The sequence below is a fragment of the Agelaius phoeniceus genome, chromosome 2 (assembly GCF_051311805.1).
Source record: "Agelaius phoeniceus isolate bAgePho1 chromosome 2, bAgePho1.hap1, whole genome shotgun sequence".
Taxonomy (NCBI): Eukaryota; Metazoa; Chordata; class Aves; order Passeriformes; family Icteridae; genus Agelaius; species Agelaius phoeniceus.
The window spans coordinates 40,532,818-40,555,321 of record NC_135266.1 but is presented as its reverse complement, the minus strand read 5'-3'; the positions used below and the strand labels follow the sequence as shown (position 1 = coordinate 40,555,321).

The following is a 22,504-nucleotide window of genomic DNA, read 5'->3' as shown; positions in this document are numbered from 1 at the left end:
CAAAATGGTCTTTCATCCTATGTGATCTGTGTCAGAAAAAATTGAAGTGGAAACCATTATTGATCTAATCCCAAAAGAGAACTGAAGACCCAACAATGACGACCTTCTAAGCAAAATTTTAGACATATCAAGAGTTGTGATTCCTCACAATTTCCATACACAGTTCAATTTGATTATTTTGACAAAGTAAGCCATTAGGGTTTTGAAATTACCACTCTGACCAATACTGTCTCATTATTTCTTTTTGATTTCCTCTTACATTGCAATTGTAAATTTATTTAAGGAAGAAAGTATCTTTGTGGGTTTTTTTCACAGCATATTCCATTAATACGAGTCATAGTCACAGTACTAATCCTCACACTGAAAAATGAGACCTATAAAATGTCTGAAGCTCCAAGGCTTTGCAAAAACGTAAATGAATTACACAATCTGTTATCCACTGCCATTTTATACCTTAAGGTATTTCACAAGATCAGTTCCTAGTGCACGAGCTCCAGACTCTGTTTTCTGACAGTACTGAAAAAAATTATGCAGGTGCTGGTCCTGTCAAAGATGAACAAGAAGTTAAACAATATCCAACATTACAATCTATAATTCATTAAAATTATTTATATGTATAAATACATATCTTTGTCCATAGATTCAATTTTCAAAAATAATAGCTGAAGTGCACTATTCTGAAGACTTATCAAGTCTTATTTTTTAAAAAAAATTTCAAGTGTTTTTTGAATACCCATTATACAAAATGCTACCTATATTTGCTTCCTACTGACAGAAAATAGCATACTTAATTATCCCAACCAATCATAATATGTTTTCTATGAAAAAGTCTAACAAGACTCATGGCTTTGCAGACATGCCAGGAAACAGCTTTTAGACAACTATGACCTCTCATCTAACTGGAAAATTCAGACTGGAATGGATGACAGGAGACAAAAGGCTCATGGTTTGAATAATTTCAATTTAAGATCTGTTTTTCATATCTGATGTAAAAGAAACAGACCATGAGAAAAGCCCAAGAGACAAAAAAGAGATGAGCGCGCTGAGTTTAAGAAGCTTCCCATATATTGTATATACATACTATGAACAGATATAATTTCTAAAAATTCTCTAATTAAATTTGCTTTATAACTCACCTGTGTATACACAGTTGACACCAGATGAGTGGATATTTTCAGCAGTTGTTTGCCTCCATCTACCCATTTAATTTCAGGACCAGAATGCTGCACACATACATGAGAGGGAAAAGTAAAATAATGTAGTAGTATATTAAAATAAAACAAGTAACAGTACCATTAACAACACTTCTTTCCAAAAGAAAAAAACAGGTTGAAGAAATGCAGTGTGCAATGAATAAAGTCATAAATAAAGCAAAATTATGCAGGCAATATTTCCAAAAGCATTTATGAAGATTAAAATGTACTTTACAAGTCCCACAGTATTCTCCTTGGTGGCTAACAAAATTGATTTCTGCAAGTCACAGATTTTGTGTTTTCCCTACAACTCTGCAAAGAAACTTCTGACTAGAGAGAAATATTTACTCGTTTTCTCAGAAAAATAACACAAGGATTTCCACAGATATTCACAAGGTTTAAAACTTAACATATGTCACTGACAGGTAGTGACACTGTCAGCCCTTCCTTCTCATCACATTTCCAAAGAGCTGAGAATGCTGACCCTGATATCCAGTTAGGGAGAGATTTTATTGCTTAATCTACCACTAGTCATACTGGTCCTAATATTCTACCCATGGGCATGAGCAGAGACAAACAGCAGAGGCATAAAGAATACACCTACAACGTGAGAGGATGAAAGATGTGAAGGAGACAATGGTTGGAAAGCTTACAGCAGAGTTTAAAAAAGACCAGCTGGTAAAACAGGAGGAGAGCAGCACCTTTTGCTATTGATTTTAGGTCTCTTCCTCCAAAATTAGTCAATTTTGTCTCTGCATTCAAACTGTCAAATTCCCTATCACATTTTCATTTTGTGTCCTCCTTGGTATGATTTTTATGACTACAATTATGCAAGCTTTCTGCTTTGAAAAATACAACCATAAATTTTACTTGTGAAGTATAGAGATCACAAAAATCAAGATGTGAGAATAAGACTTGTTCAGGAATAAAGGACTTACTGAAAGGAGACAGCATGAAATGCTAAAAAAAATTTAGTAAAGGACTTCAGATTATTTGCATACCTTCATAAACTCAAAATAATTTTAAATGTTTAAAAATTACTGTAATTTCTAGTTAATTATTACTACAGAAAATTAAACATATGCATATCTTAATTGTATCAGCTAAATAACAACAGAAGTAAGTAGGTAACAACTTTCTGACTTTTACAAGAATTTGACTCAACCTGTCCTAATACATTTTTTTCTGTCTCCCATCTCTCTTTGGGTTTTTCTGTATCCTCTAAGTTGGACTAACTTTGAATTTTGCTAAGCATTCCATTTCAACTATAAAATAAAATAAATTCTATTGGAAAATTACTTAAATCTTATCAGCAGACTGGGGAATTACAACCAATCTTTCTCTCCACAATGTTTGGGTTCTTTTTTAAGATTAGAGCCATTTTCTACAACATACCTTTCCAATACCCACTTCTTGATAACTAAGGTAGCCCGAGGGAAGATTTGCTGACACTGGGATTTGCTGCTCATTGGTGACCACTCTTCCATCTTTTATCAAAGGAAGCCAAGAATACCCAACTACAGAACATGAAAGGCAAGTAATTTTAAATATTATGAAACTTCACATACACCCTTACAACAAAAGTCTTACCAAATAATTCTGGCATGTAATTCATAAAATAGAAAATGTTACTGTAAAGGCCAAATGATTTGAACTCAAACAACTACAAAACATTGAAAGCACAAAGTAATTGTCACTCATTTAAAAAAAAACACTGCACATTCAATGGACACTCTAAACCAAAATTTAAAACATTTAAATTAGAAGAAATATTTTATTAAAATGTTCAGTCAGTCCTATGTAATTAGAAAGCATTATATAGATCACAAAAATTATGGGTTACCAGATAAGCATACTCAAAAAATTTCCCTTACTTAAAGTAAGACATTAGTGTACAAACCTTGTGTTTCAACAACATCTTTCTTCTTTGTACTCCCTTTGCTGGAATTATCACAGCTGACATGGTAGAAAGTGAACAACAAATGGTGCTTTTCATGTAACTGAGTGGGGAGCTCTATTTTAATCTGAAAGGCAAAGAAATCTCAGTAGAAGTTTTCAGCCAGAGCACTGACATGTGTTACTGGCTCTACATTAAAAGAATAATTCCAGGTTTTATGGTATTTGAAGCTAGACCACAAATCAAACATACAAAACCATAAAGAGTCCTTAGAAAGGGGACCTGATGTAACTGAAAACTTTGCAATCCTCTAATATTTTCTTGCATTTTGAAACTTACATAGTAGCTGACCTGGTAAAGTTTCCTCAGAAAGGCAGCTTACCTCATCATAGAACTCCGGATTTTGATGGTGATGCAGAACAGCAGCAAATGCACTTCTAGTAAATACTGGTCCACCAGGCCTACCATAGATACACTAAGACCACAGAAAAGGAAAAAAAGAACAATAAGACACTGTGATCCTTTTTTACTCTCAGCTTAGGATGTCTCACCCAGAATCTGAAATATTTTAACTTGTGTTTAACTTCGTTTCTTTACATGATGCTTAGTCTGCCTGCTGTGCAGTAGAGCTGAGACTGTGATCTCACTTCAGGATGTCTCTACATTTCTCTACTTCTGGTCTTCCAGGCACCTTTTATACACTGTGATAGCTCAAAAAATGGAGTTTGGCTCTGCAGTTGAAATAAATCTTTAGTGTTTTCACTTACTGGGGAGCAGGTATAAGCTGCCCTTGTTTGCAACAAGTTTATTCTTAGAATTTTAGTAAAAAAATATTAAAGACATGAAATGCTCTGAGGACTCTTTAGAATCTCTTCTATCAGAAACAAGCAATCCAGAAGTTACTCTCAAGCCACCACCCCAAACTAGATCAATTAATCCAGTACTACTGTTAGTTAGCTAACTGCTCACAATTTACTTCTATCAGCCACAAAAATGAAAAGACTGACCTTCAAAGGCAAAGAATCCTCTTCATCAGAATCCTTGAACTCAACACACACTGCAATATTTCTAGCCTAAAGCAGTAGTTAAAAACATAAACCCAAGCAATTAATCATAGGGATCATCACAGAACTTAATATGTAAACAATCTTAACTAAACTGAGAAAGAAAGTGGTACAGGTTTCCTCTACTCACCTTTGCAAAAGACTTTTGACTGTCATATTTTAAGTGCTTTGGATAAACATAAAGATGATTGTTGTAGATGGTAAAAGGCTGAGTGCATTTTGGTATACAAGGAACAAACTCCTCTATTTCAAATGCTGTGAGTGTCTTGGTGCTGTTTTCAAACTGTTTCATGGGAATGTATGATGAGTTAACGTAATCTGAAAATACATTGAAAAAAACAAATAAAGAACTGAAGAGGAAAAAGCCTGAATGTCCATTTAACAGTGTTTGTTAATACTTACTTGGAAAATCTGGTGACACATTGTCAATTGTAACATCCAGATTTCCTAAAATAACAGGAAGTTTGGCCATCTTTTCAGGTCTGTAGGAAGGGGAAAAAAAAAAACCTCTCAAAGTCAGGCTAAATGCAAATCAGATGCCAGTAAAAAAGGATAATAGGAAACAGAGGCAAAAGTAATATCCTGAAATAGGAATATGAGAGGAAAGGTGGTTTGAGGGTGCATGACTGATCTGGTCTTCCTTTTTGCCTAGATGCACAGTTTTCTTTTCCTTTAAACTCTCAGGAAAAGAAAAAAAGAGGCACAAGTGTGTCAAAGGTCACAGAAAAGCATGATTTTTTCTTTCTTTAAATTTAAATGAAACACCTTTTCAAATTCAAGTTTTGCCATGTAGTAACTCGTGGCAACTATCATTTGCAGCCAAGAGGGAATCTGTAAGTAAGTTTTAAATCTCAGTGGCCAGTGATAAGTGTTCATGGTAGTAGGATAAACGTGGGGGAAGAGATATCAGCAAGTTTCTATCTCCTCCTTTTTCCAGACTAGCAAATTCACCTTGCAAAACCCAAGTATAGATGTTATGGTGTAGCTACTTCAGAAACATGAAGTACAAGTATTTTCCATGCCAAAACCATGCAGAACCCTTTATTAGTGAAGACAGTCAGCAGCATGATTTTTTAAAAATTATTTCTTGGCAAGTGGATGCAAAATTTTCCCAAAAAGCAATCCCATGCTGTGAAGCAAACTTCTGGTTGGAGTTGGGATTCTAATTCCAATAGATATGCTTTAGACATTAGAAGTCCTTTCCTCCTGTATTTCCTGTGAAATACTGTACATGGTTCCACAAACAGGATGCTGAAGTAACCTAAAAGCACTCCCTTAACTCACAGAGTAGTGTGGCAGGCTAATTTACTCTCTGTTTCAATTCCAGTAATTACCAGTATGGTAAGGAGTACTATTATTGTCTGTTGTAATATCACACACTTTTAATTAAATTACATACTTATAATCTCAGTTCTATTATTTAATTTAAAAAACTTTCTCTACAATCTCAAGTTAAATATAATAGTCTCTTAAAAATCAGTACTTAACAACACAAAAAATCTAAAATTCTCAACAACTAAAGTTCCAACAGAGTACCAGTATACTCCACTGCTACATGAAGTTCAACAAAACTTTTAGCCACTTGCTAAAAGTGAGTTAAAATATCTACTCCAAACCTCATGTCCTTATCAGATTTGCTAAACAAGTGGAAAGAAACTGTAGCCCATTTTGTGCTTAGTGATTGTTCAAGTTAATATTTATAAACCTTGCACACAAATCAATAAAATTTTTAAGTATACTTGGTAAAAATGTTCTGTTATTTAGGTATCCTGAGACACACACATTCCCAAGGAAGGTGGACTGGAGACTTGCTTGAATCCCTTTCCCTGAGAGCCAGCATCCCCTGTCCAAGGTCAGGGAACAGATGATTTCTGCTCATACTTGATTTCCTTTGAGAAACAGATGAGCATATTGTGCAAACATAACTCCCAGCACAGAGATACTTCAGGATATGACAGCATGTTACATGTGGGATTATACTTCAGTCCTGCTTATAGCCCCCAAACCATCTAAAAGACAGATCTGTAGCTTGTTTGAAGGCCTTAATTATATTTATACAAATTCTATATTTGATGTGAAAGACATGTAAAAATACATAGATCAAAATATTAGCTGCTCTAGTTCAAGACCATAACACAATATTGTGGGGGCTAGGAGTGAGGGGTTTTAGGTTGGTTTGTTTCTGTTTTTTCAAGTGGCAAAATCAGACTTACTTCCTGAAATCTGCTAATAATTTCAACATGTCTTCATTTGAGAGTTTATTACTGTCTTGTCTGAAGAGAGCAGAAAATCTTGCATTTTTGTCCAGGGTTCCTGAGGCATCTTTAAATAATGTCCTGAAAGTAAAAATCCTGCTTTTAGCTGAGTTTATGAAAGAGTTGAAATGCATTTCAGGAATTTTTTTATTACAGATCAGAATATCCTGTACCATCCTTCATTAAAATTCATTAAGCATTTAATATTTTACTCATTGTAGGTGAGTTTAACATATAAATAGCTCAGTCTAACAAATAACTGTGAGCCTTTTCATCCTTAATAATGTAAAAAATATTGACAACAGAAAATAGCTGGCAATATCTACAGTTTGAATAATCATGTATGATTATAACTCCTTTCCTACTACAGAGCTGAAGTGCAAGGTTGTTGGAAATCTTGGGTTAATTGAAAGTAAAAGAGGAAATCATTTAAATATCACATTCAGTTTTACAAGAAGGGAGATGCAAAAAGATGTTAGAGAAAAGTTAGGAAAAAAATACAGATTGACAAGATTTGTCCTCACCTAGCTGCCCAGGCAAAAGGCATTCTATATTGACCTAATCTCTGGCATGCCTGCTTAGCATTCTTCAAAACTTTCTGTGCAACCTACAAGGGACAAAAGAAATAGCCGTATTTGAAAAGTTACATTTTTCTGAACCATTAGTACTCAAGAAAAAAACACACATATTGACACAAATATGAATTAGAAAATCTTCTTGAGAAGACTATAGATTAATGCAAAGTATGTGAAGGAAAAGACAATTGATAATGCCTCTTAACTATTCATTTCAGGTTAAGCACAGACTGCTGATTTCACAGCACAGACCCATCTACATTTCTGATAAGAAATAATTAATTAAGCATGAGAAACATTATTATACACAGAATACAGACTGAAAGCTAGAGCAAAATTAAACTTTTTAAAAATAAAGCTCCAACTCCAATAAAAAACAAAAAAACCCCAACATTTCCCCTCTCGCTTGCTCTCCCACCTATATCCAGCACTCATCCTATGTAACAGAATACATTCCTGCAGAATTAGTACAATATCCTGCAAGACTTGTACTACAAAATCTTCCACTACAAAGTCTCTTCCACACAGACTATGGGGAAGAGTTGTATGAAGATCACATGGACAACCCTGTGTATGGACACTGCAAAATTGTTCTCATTAAAAGTTCAAATTCTTGATTTTGTTAACTTTTAAATGAACAAAAAACTCCATTATACAGAACCAACAAATACAACCATCAGAAACTAGAAACCCACTGGTTTGAGATGTTCAACACTGAGCTGAACCACTTGGGCTTCTCTTTTCTAGAAATCAGCTTTTCCCATCTGTTCATACAGAGCAAAACCAAGGACAGACTAAAACTTCCTGAATATTATCCCTGATCTGTGCTGTTGATATTATAAAGAGTTGATTCTATTAGTGTGTTTGAGAGAACTCTTCATTACCCTTTCCTGTAAAAAAAGGGGAAATAGCACTCGGAAGCATAAAACCTTAGTAAGCAATGATCATTAAATCACTGTATTCAACATTAAAGGGGAGAAAATGTGATTTTTTTTTTTTTGGCTGTAGAATTTGCTGCTTCCATTTTCCCTTTTTCTTGTCCAGACTAGTAATTTTGCAGGGAAGTGGAACTCTCTCCCTACATTGACCTGCATGGAGGCCTATGTAGCTGGTACTGTTCTAATTTGTTTCAGATTAATACAGTGTAGTCCCTAAGAACAAGAACAGAAGAAAAATTCAAACTAAGCATTCATTTATATAAAATTATAAGTGATTGAATGCTAGAAAGCATAAGTTAATATAACCACGAGCATTCTCATTGTCCAATCCCATCATACAGGGCAACTACAAGTCCAGAACTCAGCATCAATTATGGGAACACCTGGGCTTTTTTAACCTCCCCACATGGCTCAGGCACAAGGACACCAAAATCACCTACACTCAGTTCAGGTTTTATTTTAACTCAGAAACAGTCAACATCAAAACCAGACTCCTAAAATACAAAGCTGCTGTTTTCCAACAATAGCTGGGGGGAAAAAAAAAACCTCACACATTCCTGGAAAAACAAATCAGTAGGCTGATCTATATTAAGACCAAGTGAAAAATACATGGTTTTTTACATGCAGCTCAGCCAGCATCAAATTTGTAGGAAAGAACACTGTTGCCCTGCAGAGACTGAAAGTTAACTGTTTCTTCTTAGCTGAAAACAGGCAGAATGTCAACAGTAGCTGACACTGCTTACAAAAACACTTTTTTCTTGTTTGCTGGTCTGGCTATTTAAGGATAACTGTAAATCAAAAACATTGAACCTCTGCTCCTTCACTGACAAACAAGAAGTAGCAACAAACAAAACATTTGTAGCTTTCTTTCAGAGAACATCAAAATGTTATGCCATCCTAGATTCCTGGAAACTTAAGATATTCCAGTGGATAATTTCCAGAAGTGATTCCAGGGGTTCTATCAAATCTGCAAAGAATTTTATACATAATACCAGAAGCTTAATGATCTCAATGGTTCTGGAGAAAAAAACAGCAGGAGCACAGATAAAGTTACAGTAAACTGTTGTCACCAAAAAGTAAGACAAACAAAACATCAACTGTGTTAGACTAAGTAAGATGCATTAACTAAGAGAGACATACAGTTATGATCTATATTTAACATTTCACTGTTCAGTAATTTTCAACTCAACTTTCACACTGAAGCCCAATATTCTTTTGTCAAAACAGTTTACTTAAAGGCATTCTAAAAATTACATTGTCATAATTATAAACAGTGAAATGAATGTTTCCAATAAAATGTTCCTTTATCTAGAATGTAATAATAGTTACTTGAAATAACTACAACTTACTAAATCAAATTATCCACTTACGTGAATTTACTATAAAACAACTAAGATTTTGATTTATAGCTATTAATTTGAAATCAATCTGGTTTGCCTCAGCATTTTTTTCACTCCACAGAAGAAAATAACATACCTTTGATGAATCTGAACTTTTCATGTATGGCTCAGCACAATGTGCAATACTTCCCTGTAGCACCTTTTCTATTCTAGCCACAAGGAAAATGTCAGTATGAGGACATGTGACTGAGAATACTCCCTAGAGATAAAACAAGAGAGAAATAAAGAAGGAAACTGCAAATTTTACATCACATAATAGAAAGCAAATGAAATTGTGCAGCAAACTTGCATCCAAAATCCTACTAGTTCAGGTTCCTAGCTCTTACCTGCTTTGGATATTGCAAGACAGTTTCATGAATGTCCTGAATTCTGTGTAAGCTGTCACCACTGCCATTCATCATTTGTTGAGATGCACTGGACAGCATGTGCCTTACTGAGGCGTGGTTCAAATCAACATGGAAATCTGCTGAAATCTTCCTGTTGTTTTTAATATCAAAAAGTGACAGTGTGACAAAGAAAGGCTCTACCTAGACATTAAAAAAAAAAAAAAAAAAAAAAAAAAAAAAAAAAAAAAGAAAAAGAAAAAGAGAAAGAATCAAGTGACAGTGCTGGCATCTAGATCGCTGTAAAAATGTGTATGAAAAAAAAAGTAATATTTTCATGAACACATATGGCCATCACCCTAGGTATTACTGACAACATGTAAAAGACATGAAAGAAAAGATTGTCTCTCCACCACCCAACAAAAATATTAGCAGCAAAGTTACTTTATGTAGTATATAGGCCTTCAAAGAGCAAAAATCTCCATAATATACATTTCTCAATCACAACAAGGAATCGCTGCCATTAAGGATAATGTGTAGTGCCAACTAAACATTGGGACATTTATTTCCAAATTAACAGAAAGTAATTAGATTAATTATTTACATTTGTTGTTGGTCCTTCTTCATTTTCTGCAACGCAGCTTTGCAAATTAAAAGATAAATCATTACACCTTACAAGAATTTTTTTCCCAAATTTTTCTTCAAATGGCTTCACTTCTGGTTCAATACTAGAAAAGTCAAGTTTCTATAAAAAAGAAAATAAATATTAAGGTAAGTTTGCTTTCATCTCAAAAGGATCAACATAAAATACCCTTGCTTCCTTGTAAGAAGTCTAACCTGTGCATCTGGATCCAAGGCAAAAAGTTTAACTCTGCTTTCAGTTTTCAGCTTGATTTCTGCTTCTCTGGTACTCTGTTCAAAACAAGAAAAAAGGTCTTGATATCACACCATTAAAGTGAGCTTTAATTTCATGCTTTTTTCTGTGATGTTCAAGGCTCCACACATTTTTGATTCATGCATTCATTTCTCCCTTGCTGAGCTTTGTACCTACGTTGATCAAACATGACTAAGCACAAAGTGAGAGTCTCTTCTCCTAATGCTTTTTTCCAGCCCTAGAAGTACAAAACCTTACATCAGCAACATATAACCTTCCATGCTCGTGAGAAGTACACTTCAGTGTAATTTATATATCTGCCTCCTCAAACAATAACCTCCATAATCCTATTTTATTTAAATAAAAACACATACTATGACTACAGGTTAAAGCTCACAGTTATCCTGAGACCATAAGATTGCTGAGGAAACAACAGATCACCTAAATTAAGAAACACCATCATAGTTTTCTTTCTTTTTTTCTTTTTGTTGGTTGCTTTTTTTTAACTTTTCTTGAGCTCTACAGCCAAAGAAGTGGTTTTCCTGTGGGCAGCTGGAGAAAAACCAAAAACTTCCAAAAGATAAACCCCTCACATTTAAAAGTTACCTTGCAGAGTTCACTGGGATTTATAGATACCTATCTTTTAACAGTAAAACAAAAGTGAAATGGAACAAAATAGAATGTGAAGACTGTGTACATAGGTTACCTTTGTTTGAAAAAGGAATTATTTAAAGAGCATTCTATGATTTTTAAAGTCACAGGATAGGACAAATGAACAGATGCATGTACTAAAATTACCCATGCAGGAGAAATGCCATTCTTAAAGTAGCAGCTGGCTAAACGAGGATACAAAATATTACATTACAGGCAGGTGTTCTTTTTGGATCAGCCTGTATGGGTTAAAAGAAATTACAACCCAAAATGCTCATCACTGACCATCAGCAGGAAGTGATCTACTGTCTACATCTGCTTTGCTGGAGACTGAAGCAACTTCTACTATGTCTCAAGAGAAAGAAAAAAAAAAAGAAAACAAAAGAACAATCTCTAAGAGCTCATAACCATATTTTTAGGTTGATAACAGGAATTTAAAAAAATAATTTGGTTTAGAGGATGTATAACAGAAGAGAAAATTCTGAGGTGCTATTTTGAATATAAATGTTCCAATGGTTTTCATTTACTTTACTTTTCTAACTTTAACACAAAAAGAAGAAAAGAGGAGAGTTGCTGTGAAAGAGACGACCCAGATACTCAATACCAGCACAGTACTGTCAGAATTAGCTTGTTGAACAACTGGTATAATTGGAAAATACAGGAAATGTGAAATAATTTAAGGATGGCAAGAAAGTTGTGTGCATGTTTTGCAAAGGTAAAATTTAGTGGCAAGAACTGAGGAGAAAGATTGCCCAGCCATAGGAGCCAGACAGAAATTGCTTCAGCTAAAGCATCTTGAATAGTTTTAGATTCTTTAGTGTTTTGTGCAGGAAGACCAGATGATTATATGCATGTTTGACTGACAGAACAGGGGCAGCTGTCAGAACTCAAGAACTGAAAATGCATGAACCTGGAACCTGTTACCATGAACCCTGTCTACAGCACATCAGGGGCTCTGTGATTTTATTGCCTCATCTGTAAAACTGAGACAGTATTTTCCCACCTCAAGGTATTCTGGGACCAATAATGGTTAAGGAGGTGCTTGGGCACACTGATCATGACAGTCACAGCTAATTCAGAGGTCTAATTTATTTTAAGATTAATAAATGCAACAAAAATAAACAACCCCAACCAACCACAGAAAAAAATCTACTACAAAACCCCTTCATTCACTCCTGGTAGTTAAATTACAGATTAATGGAACATGAAATAGGTAGGAAAGACAGATTGAGACAGATGTGTGTGCATCTAAGCACTAAAGTGCAAAGTACCATCTTATTTAGTTTATGTCATGAACTAACAGCTATTGATAGAAAAATGAAGGCTTGGAGATATATGTACTCACAAGGGTTAAACCTTTCCTAGGAAATCTGTTTTTTCCCCCACTGTCAGGTGCTCTACAATCACCCCTGAAGGAATTTCTCTCTCCTCATAAGGATATGAGGTCAGCTATTGTGAAATTTTCCTCCTAGAACTAACAACAATAATAGAGCAACTATAACTCTTCTCAAAGAAAGCCCAATGCCCTGCAAGGCTTCCACTGGGGAAAAAAGAACCAAATCCAAACAACAGCTGAAAAGACAAGGCAAAAAAGAATAGAGGACAGAAAAATCCTCCAAACACACACCATTTATCTAAAGCAATCAAGTTAAGACACAAAGAGTAATGAAAATGGGCAGAGTTTTCCCTGTAATTTTCCTCAGGAAAAAAAGGACTACGAAAATACATTAGAGGAAATTATTTTGAAAGGCAATGTTTAGGAAAGGTGAATTGGAAGGGGAAATTCACATCATTTTCCTTCAAAAAAAATATTTTGAAGGAAACAGAAATGTAAATGGTTATAACAATGGAATAAATAATAATAATAAAACATGCCAGTGCTTGAAGAGCTGAGCAAAAATAATATTCTAGCAAATAACGAGCTTTAAGAGCTGCATGCTTCTGATCCAAAAGTTATGGAAACATGAAGTGGCAGCTGGAGTACAAAAACTATATGCAGCCCTGAAGTAAAGTCCCCTCTGTAAGGAATAAGGACCATAAGCATTATAATAACTGACTGGGAAGAAAGAAAAATCTTCCACAGAATAAGAGCATCTAATTTTGTATTTATTTCTGAAACAAATTTTCATGGCCTCACGCAAATATGCTATTTGATGCTTACAGCCATTCCTAGGAAGCTTTGATTATATGCTCCACAATCCAAATTAACTTCCAATTACAGCCATAGCTGGAGCTAGATTATCACATAACAGCTTTTTGTGTACATGTGCTGAATTGATTACAAAGCAGTAACAGAAAGAATTAAGTCAGCCAACCAATTTGGGTGCTAAAAGCTTGTTAATGTATTCTGACTGGATCCTTTGATATGTTTTAGCTACTGTAGTAAATAGAATTTGGTTTGCTTATTCTCAGCTCATAAGCTGCACTACTTTCAGGAGGAGTTACTAGGTCAGACAGATCCTCAGGAAAATAAGGGAGAGCATTCCAGAGAATGGTCAAGCAGAAAGGTTTCAATACTCCAGGCTGTACCACACAGAAGACAATCAAAAGAGTAAGGAAGTCACAGGAAGGAGTTTGGATTCTGCAGCTTCAATAAAAAAGGTCACCAGTTTAAGTTCTTGGGTGACTTAACAAAAATTTCTCCTTTACAAAATTCACAAAGCCAACTGCAACACAGAATTCACTGATTTAACTGAAAGTCTGCAAATGGGCTGAGGAAGAGTTACTGTTATTTTCTATTTGGTTCCATTTTATTTCATGGTTGTTTATATCACACTTCACTAAGAAAAAAATTGGAAAGCAAGAACCATGGCAACACAGGAAACATCCATTAACCTGCCAGTTCATTATAAACACAAACATCTTAAAATACATTCACTTCATCACTGCTATTCAGCTGCCCTGGATTTTGAAGTCTAAAAATAAAACTTGACTTTAGTATAACTAGATTTCTATAGAAACACGTTAACACTTACCTGAATGCAATAAACCAACACAAAATATAATGAATTAATAAAATAAGACATGCTGAATTTAAACAGCATATTAAGATTTATATAGGAAACTTCAAGACAATATCTCATTTCCTTCCAAAAGCAGAAAATAATGAAGCTCAAAAACCACACCTCATAAAAGAGCTCCTAAGCTTTCCAAGCACCACAAGCTACAAGCCAATGCCTTACCTTTACTGAAAGTTCATGTGGTTAACTTAGGTTTAATACTTTATATCCCAAGTTGACATTTACAATATATATTACCTTGGCAATTTCAGGATAGTAGTTATCAAAACTACTTGATGAGCTTTCCAGTTTGCTTTGTTCATCATCTGAAATTATAAAACTCATTTTAAAATAAATATAAAAATTCAAATGTGCTGACAAAACTCCATAGCAAAAGAATCTAATCTTTTTTAATCTCCTACCCCCTCAAAAATGACAGCCATTGACATAATAGGTTGTGGACAACTGCATCATTTTGATGCAGTGATTCTTGAAAGATGTAACTAGTTACAAAAATCATTAAAGTAGCAGTTATTTCTAATCTTACCAGAAGACATCTTTAATTTTAATATCTGCATGAGGCAAACAGATGCTCAGTGCACAAACTTGCATTACTCTTTCCACAATGCATTGTAACTTGATTTCAAAACAAGTTCCCTCTGTTCATTAGGTTCCCAGCTCTACTCAGCAACAGTTACTGGATTTACAAAGCAGCCATTCAGTTAGCTATAAACATCTTGCAGTGCTAAGGTCAACTAAGGACCACAGACTAAAATGTCTTTCCCAGAGCTAGATGCTTCTCCTTTTCAGATCTGTTTTTGTTGCAAACATCACACTAAATTCTGACAGTCTTTGAAGACTGTGATATCTCATTTTAAACTCTAATGATCCCTTTTGGTACTTTGAACTATCTCTAAAAAAACAACCTTCTATAATATCCTCCAGGTTCTTTTGGATATGCATACAGTTGTGTTCACACCAGTTTCCCTCCCCATCCACCCTCAAGAGGAAAAGTGAATGAGAGGACATCTAGATTATCCTTTTGTCACTGAGATACTGGTGACATACACTGCATTCCTTACAGATACCTGCCTGACCTATTCTTAAAGGGCTCCAACAGAAAGGATTCTACACCCAAGCAGTCTATTTCAATACTTGCAGGAAATATTTGTGGTCAAGGGAATTAAATTTAAATTTAAGCCCCATATTGTAACCACCATTTCTACCTACAGTGACCACAGAACAGATTATTTCATTTTCAGCAGCATTTTACACATTCCAAAACAAGTCCATCCTAAGTTTCTTTTCTTCCTTAAACTGCCTCAGTCCTGATTCTACATTGTGGGTTCTACTTTTCTAGGCCTAATCAATCTCATAATTATTTTGTGGACTTGACTCCACTGGAATCAATACAGAACAGTACTGTTTTAATGCCCAAAAGGTTAAAATGCTCATCAGTTGAAGTGGACAGTGACAAGGCCTGTAATTTTTATGACCAAAGAAAACAACAACAACAACAAAAAAATTTAGCCACATGAAAGCCCTTCATTCCAAAATGCAGGTAAGAAGACATGGTCACATAACATCAGCCTTGCTGCAAACCCTGCTTACCTTCATGGGACTCGCCATTTCTTTTTTCTTGCATTGCAGCCTCAAAGTTAAGCTGAAGGATTTTGTTCAGAGTGTTTATCCACTCTTCCATTTCAAGTTCACTGTCTGCAGCTAAAAGGAAACTACTCTTGTCTTGCATCTTGAGCTCAAATGCGAAACGTCTGACCTTATTGTTCTATAAGAAAATAAAAGACCTGTGTAGCACTTGACATACTGTCTAACCACTATCAGAGGAAGTTACACATATTTCAGATATTCTATACAAAAATACAGCTTGGTATTTTGAAAAAATGTGTCATAATGACACTTTTTGCTCTCTGACATTTGACCTTTTGAAGTTATTCACAGCACTGCAACAAGTGCAAGTAGGAAAGAGAACAGCCTGTATTCCAGTTTCCAGTCATCATTCTGCTTGCAATCATTTTATAAAAACCCAAAAGATCCCATTTTCAAATCTTTATGTACTCAGATCACCTAGAAATGAAGCTAACTAAGGTCTACTGAAAAAAAAAAAAAAGAAAACAAAAAGCATGAAATGCTATTATATTTGAGTGACAACTGTTGTCAGACTGGGCTTTTACACTGGAGGTAAAATTATAACCAACAGCAACCTCAAATGCCCCAATATTGTTAGTCATATAGATATACATAAAATTGTGAATCAGTTCCTCTTTTTCTTCCTCAACCATTTCTGTCATCCTTTTCTGCACAATTTAAACCAGGGTTTCAAATGCTACTTAGCCTGACTCATGTTTCTGGGAATGAATTCAAAAGTCTTAAATGAAAATTCCATATTATCAACAATTTAGTTTTACAAATTGATAATGCATTAGATAAACATTAAAATTAACAGTAAGGCAGACTTAATGGTTGGGGGATTTTTTGTTTAAGTTAAATTAAATGCCAAATTACATATTAGTTTCATTGTATCTGTGATTCTTCAATTAACTACTTGTTGACAAAACAGTCAACTTTCTACCAAAGTTGAGTTTCTGTCAAGCATACAAACAAAAGTGTGGACTTCAGACAGACCTAAGGCAATCCTACCAGCTGAAGTCAGCGCTGAAATAAATGGAAAATCCTGAGAAAAGTAAACCTCTATGTGTCACAGTATAAAGCCTTGACAGAGGCATGTGACAGATGTCACAGATCTCAGATTTCACAAAACACTGAATTAGATCAACTATACCTACACATATGGCTGAATGTGTGAATAGATGCTCCACATCTATAATCAGAAAAGTCTGTATATAATTTAGTATTAAATCAAAAAACCCAACAAAACAATACCAAAACCAAGTCTGAAAACACCAAACAGAATTATGGGAATTTCAGTCTCATTATTTAAGTTTGGGGAAAAAGAGAAATCCACCCAAACCAAATACCCCAACCAAATAAAAACCCCACTATTGCACAAATTTAGCATTCCTCTTAAAACACGTTCTGATGAAGCAGCATATTCTGGTCTAACTTCATGTCTATAAGTGAAGTCAGTATTTTTCTCTCAGGCATCTACTGTCTTTGAAATAATAAGTAAGCAAATGCACTGAATGAACTCAGACCAGGGGAGTGTTATAGCAATGCAGTAGGAACTAATCTCTCCTCACTGAAAAGACTGACTCTGAAACAAGTAGTTTCATTCCAAGAACAAAATCTTGTAAGCATAACTACCTAAGAAAAACCATTTCTATGAATTCCATGTCAGACTACTTCAAAGTAAGATGGCTGGGATCCTTACACATTTTTTCCTTTGTTTTCCTCTTCTGTTAAACTGAAGTGCAATTTCTACTGTGTAGATACCACTTTCTTCCCATATGAGTTTTTAAATGCTAATTCAACACCAACAGTAAGGAACAGTAAAACAATAAGGTCAGCCAGAAAGGATACAGGACATAATATAAGACAATAAAACTACACGTCTGGAATTGGGACAATATTTGATAGTTTAAATCAGCATTTACTTGCTCCCCACCAAAAATTCAAGTGAAGAAAAGAGTTTCCAAACCCTTTTATTCTAGCCACTGAATAACTACTTGGCTTCTTGGAAGTGAGCATTAACTGGTTTTGATTTTACACATGATGTTAATTCATAACTAGTCTCAAATTTTTACACGCAGTTTTGAAGAGCAGGTACCAAGCTGATCACTGAGGGTACTGTACAATACAGTACAGCATTAAGAGACATAGCCAAGTATAAATTTTAAAGCATCCAAAGTACAGTTTTACTTAGAGATGACTGTATCAGCCCTACTTGCAGAAGAACAAAAGAAACAGTAATGCATTGTTTGTTTTAAAAAGCAAGCTTCTGGCAGAGTCTGAGGAAACTTGAGGTTAATTGGATTGAACTGCCGGAACAGAAAGTATGGAACAGTATGAAAGTATGTGTGAGGAAAAGAGATTTTCAGGTTTTAAATCCCAAATGAGAGAAGAGTTAGAGGTTAGAAGGGGCCTCTGGTCGTCATTTCATCCAACACTCCCTCCTCAAGCACAGCCAATTAGAGCCATTTAGCACAGCATCGTGGCCAGGGAGCTTTTGAACATCTCCAAGGATGGACACTACAAACCTCTCTGGGCAACCTGTGCCAGTGCTCAGTCACCCCCACAGTGAAAAAGTGTCCCCTGATGTTCAGAGGGATCCTCCTGTGTTTCAGGTTGTGCCTGCTGCCTCCAGCCCTGTCACTGGGCAGAGCCTGGCTCTCTCCTCTTTGCACCTTCCATCAGTATTTGTATTTATTGATGAGACTACAGCTGTGTTTAGGAACCACTTTTGTGTTTGTTGGCTTGTTTTAAAAACACAAATTAAATTCACTTCAGTGGAATTGGCCAGAATTATATCTCTAAGGCAAAATAATTCCTGTAAAATTATATATATAACTTGCAATATGATAAAATTTATTACAGTTATAAGATTTTAATAGAAGTTACCTATTAAATGTGTATCCAAAAGACAATATTACAATATTTGCAGGGCAAAAATCCTCTGTAAAGCTGTTTTATCTCTTTGTGTAAATCTCCAAACAACTTTATGTTACAAAAATATTATTTAACCAATACATTTTTATTAAACTTTGCCTATTTCTTTATTTATTCTGCAAGTTAAAAAAAACCCCAAGACCCATGGGGTTTTTCCAGGTATGCTGTGCCTAACAGAACAGTTACATGCTGTACTATAAATACATAGCAGAATCACAAAAAAAATGAAAAACAATCTTTTCTTTGGCCCTTGCTACTGACAAACATTTTACCAAAGCCCTTAACTTTTCAAAATAAAGAAAAGCACAAAAAAGTAACATTAGAAAGGTCAAACGAAAGCATCTGGAAGGGTGTTTGAATTCAATACAACTCCTGCAACAAAAATCCCACACAAGAAGCTATGAAAAACATTTTACAGCTCATGCAAGCACAAAATCTAACTGAAATAAACTTCAATTTTATGCTGTCATTACTTTGCCAACTTTGGGGTTCTTTGTGCATTTGCCTTTGAATTTGGTTTGCTAAATACTTAACATCAACCAGTAATTTATGTTCTTTTCAGAAAGATTTCAAAAATTCAGTCTCCTGCCCTTTGAAATCTTGTTCACTGCTTTGGCAAGATGAAGCCTATCTACTTGTTTCTCTGCATAATAGGTACTTATCTACATTCAACAACACTAATCTATATTTTAAATAAATTTCACTTACTAATAAATATCAAATTAATGGGCAAACAGGCAGAATAATTATAATTACCTGAACCACTCCCATGCATGAATCTAGAAATATTGATCCCTTAGGTTCTTTTGATATTTTTTCATCTTTGTAGAAATTGAGATTATAGGATCCATCACCAAGCTGGATTAAGTGGAAAAATCTTCTTTTAAATGACTAGTGAAAAGAAAGGAGGGAAGAACAGTGACAACACAAGTATCAATTAGCTTCACATTATATACCCAAAAGTGCTATTTAAATGGTAGGTAAGAGGAAAAAAGTTTTTATTTATAGATAACATAATCAGTATCTGCAGAAAAGAAAACAGAAACCATTAATTTAAAAAAAATTAAGTTATGATATCTGCAGCAGGATTGTCCTATATCATTTGACTATTTCTGACCTATTGAAAGGTATTTAAAATTGACTCTATAATATACATGAGGCATATTAAAAATTATAGTTTTATATAAAATACAAACAAATAAACTCCCATCAATATTACACAGTCCTTTTCCACTAAAATCACACAAGGGTACAGTTAGGAAAATTTTACTCCTCCCACATATTAGATTTTTCATGGCTTTTTTTTCTGATTTACATAAAATAAAAGCAAGGTTTCAGATATATGAAGTACATACAAGCTTCCCTCTTTCTCTTCATCTGATTTTTTTTAGAACTTAACCACAGATTCACCTCTCCAAGGCCCAGGGATATTGAATATCAGTGCTCAGGTTTTTGTTATATGTCAGATATTCTTAAACTTACTCTCATTGTCACACTGATTGCACTGTTCATGTTGCCTTTGTACAGCCATCCTTGTTTTGTTATTCCACCCTTCTGAGACCCAAGAGATGCTGCATCCTGGAGATGAAGAAAGGAATACAGGGGAAGGAAGAAAGAAAAAAAGAAGAAAAAAGAAAAGGTAAGTGTTTGTATCACAGTCTGTGTAGTATTTATCAGTAATTTCAGAAGTCATTTTAGAAGTTGGAATAACTATGGTCATAACATAATGATAATAATGTACCATGAGTCCCTGCTGAAATGCTATAGCTTTTCCATTATTTTATTTAAAGAACTGGCATGAGATTGACCTCATCTAACTTTTACTGTGTAATCTGGCCACTTCTACAGGCTTTATCTACAGCCAACAGGATGATCCAGCCTATAGATAGCTACATGTTAGTCCAGACAAATCCCAATAAAACAGGGGAATGAGCAAACTTAACAAGTCAAAACTTAAAACATTTGCTTACATTTACCTTGTAACCTTTTTCACAGAGTGTAAGAATTTTCACCAATTTCTATTGCCAAAAAGAACAATGCAAACACATGCTTATCCAAAACTTCAATCAAGATTTCTCAAACCATTTTGCTTTACATACATTACTTCAAAAACATTACTTTCTTAAGAATTTAGATAATTAATTCTTGAATTGGGTCTGCCCTTTTACAGATCAGAATCAAAGCTTTGCAGAGAGAACAAGACTGAACTTGGCAGTGATGGCAAGTTCACAAACAGCAGATCCAATGCAAGCATCACACATCACACCCACTGCCTGTACCCCACATCCATCTGCCAGGGGAGGGAACTGAATGACTGCATCTAAAACCTTAGGATGTTAACAGCTACCAAAAAGCAGCCCTCTGCAATCAAAACAGATCAAAAAGACTGATTTATAACTGCCACAGAATAAATATTAAATCACCAGTTCCAAGTAATCTTTTAGAGTACTACGAAGCTGATGTTACCATGGTTTCCAGTTGATATAGCCCATTTTGAAACAAAACTACTAATGAATTAGACATGTAGGAGGATTTTCATCCATATAAAGGAGAAATATTTCTGGTAATTTTTTTTACTGAAATATTCAGAATTAGCTGAGCATCCAGCTGAAAATAAAATCACAAAACATCCTCGAGTACCTCAAGTATTTTTCTCATTCCTTTCCTCGGCTGTTAAAGAAAACATGCAAAAAAACCTGATTATATAAGGGGGAGAGAGTCAGTAGTTCAACAAGTGAACATTAAACCAAATCTTGGAATAACATTAATTTGTTTCTGGAACTGAATCAAGGAACATTCAGTAAAATGTTACTAGGTAATTTATTTACAGATTATTTAGTCTGTCTAACTTGCATATTTGTAAGCATATGAACATGTGAACTTCAAAAAACTGTGAACAGAAGGCAAAAGATGCATCAATTTGACCTTTTAAAATTATAGTCAGCTTGGGACTATTGAAGTTAGGCCCATGGTCATCATCATAGCATCGGATAATGGCCCAAAGGCATAGAACAGAAATACTCAGTAAATTTTCATGTGCCCCAAAGAGTCTCACTGTCCAAGCAACCCAGTTATCATTTTTCCATATTTTCAAGTCATTAGCCTCCACTGCTGTTGTATTACCTAGATAATTATTTTTCTTGTACAAGAATAAAGATACAGACACAACTTAAAACACTGGGTTTCCAAATATGACTCTGTATGACTCTTCACCTCCCCTGGCATGAGTTATCCCCAAGGAAAGGGTGGGTTTAAATCACCTTTACAAGTGTAAGGCCATGAGTAGATGATGAGTTATTGTGAAAAATTGGGACAAAACAGCCAATGCTTTTCTGTAATTGCACAAACCATGCATAGGATCACCTCACATAACTAGGATTCATTCATTACCTGAGATAACAAAAATTAAGATTTAGCTCTATTAAGACTCCAATTCCCAGTCTCTGAGGTGCACAATTTCCCAACTCTGTGGAGCTGCATGCTGTTTTCTAGCAATAGAACTGAGCATCATTTGGGCCTCTCTAGTTACAGCATTTCTTCTGTTAGGCAGAATTCCTGGCTAGAGAGCCAAAAAGCTACTGAATCTTTCCAGCTGACCATCTGTTCATACAAAGGAACCCAGGATCCAGTTGTTAACACACCACTCTCACACTGAAAACATACTTCCTGTTTCCAACTGGTAAGGTAATTTCCTCACTTTTATCATTGCTGCTGCACACTGTGCTGCACTTTTAACAGTGATCTTTCCCAC

At 34.9% G+C, this 22,504-nt stretch overlaps 1 protein-coding gene across 18 annotated transcripts in view; it reads right to left on the bottom strand.

Moving 5' to 3' along the window:
- DOCK9 (dedicator of cytokinesis 9) overlaps positions 1–22,504 on the bottom strand; it is a 113,961-nt gene that overhangs the window by 41,351 nt on the left and 50,106 nt on the right. For all 18 annotated transcript variants that reach the window (XM_077173541.1, XM_077173533.1, XM_077173539.1 and 15 more), the window contains exons 6-23: positions 20,236–20,331; positions 19,510–19,644; positions 15,781–15,955; positions 14,428–14,495; positions 10,483–10,557; positions 10,250–10,390; positions 9,649–9,849; positions 9,399–9,521; positions 6,934–7,016; positions 6,368–6,490; positions 4,557–4,636; positions 4,285–4,472; positions 4,098–4,163; positions 3,473–3,565; positions 3,094–3,217; positions 2,589–2,710; positions 1,137–1,223; positions 454–543 (exon numbers count right to left, since the gene is read on the bottom strand). In XM_077173541.1, coding sequence (XP_077029656.1) covers positions 454–543; positions 1,137–1,223; positions 2,589–2,710; positions 3,094–3,217; positions 3,473–3,565; positions 4,098–4,163; positions 4,285–4,472; positions 4,557–4,636; positions 6,368–6,490; positions 6,934–7,016; positions 9,399–9,521; positions 9,649–9,849; positions 10,250–10,390; positions 10,483–10,557; positions 14,428–14,495; positions 15,781–15,955; positions 19,510–19,644; positions 20,236–20,331 — 2,070 coding nt within the window. The remainder of the gene's footprint in view (positions 1–453; positions 544–1,136; positions 1,224–2,588; positions 2,711–3,093; positions 3,218–3,472; positions 3,566–4,097; positions 4,164–4,284; positions 4,473–4,556; positions 4,637–6,367; positions 6,491–6,933; positions 7,017–9,398; positions 9,522–9,648; positions 9,850–10,249; positions 10,391–10,482; positions 10,558–14,427; positions 14,496–15,780; positions 15,956–19,509; positions 19,645–20,235; positions 20,332–22,504) is intronic.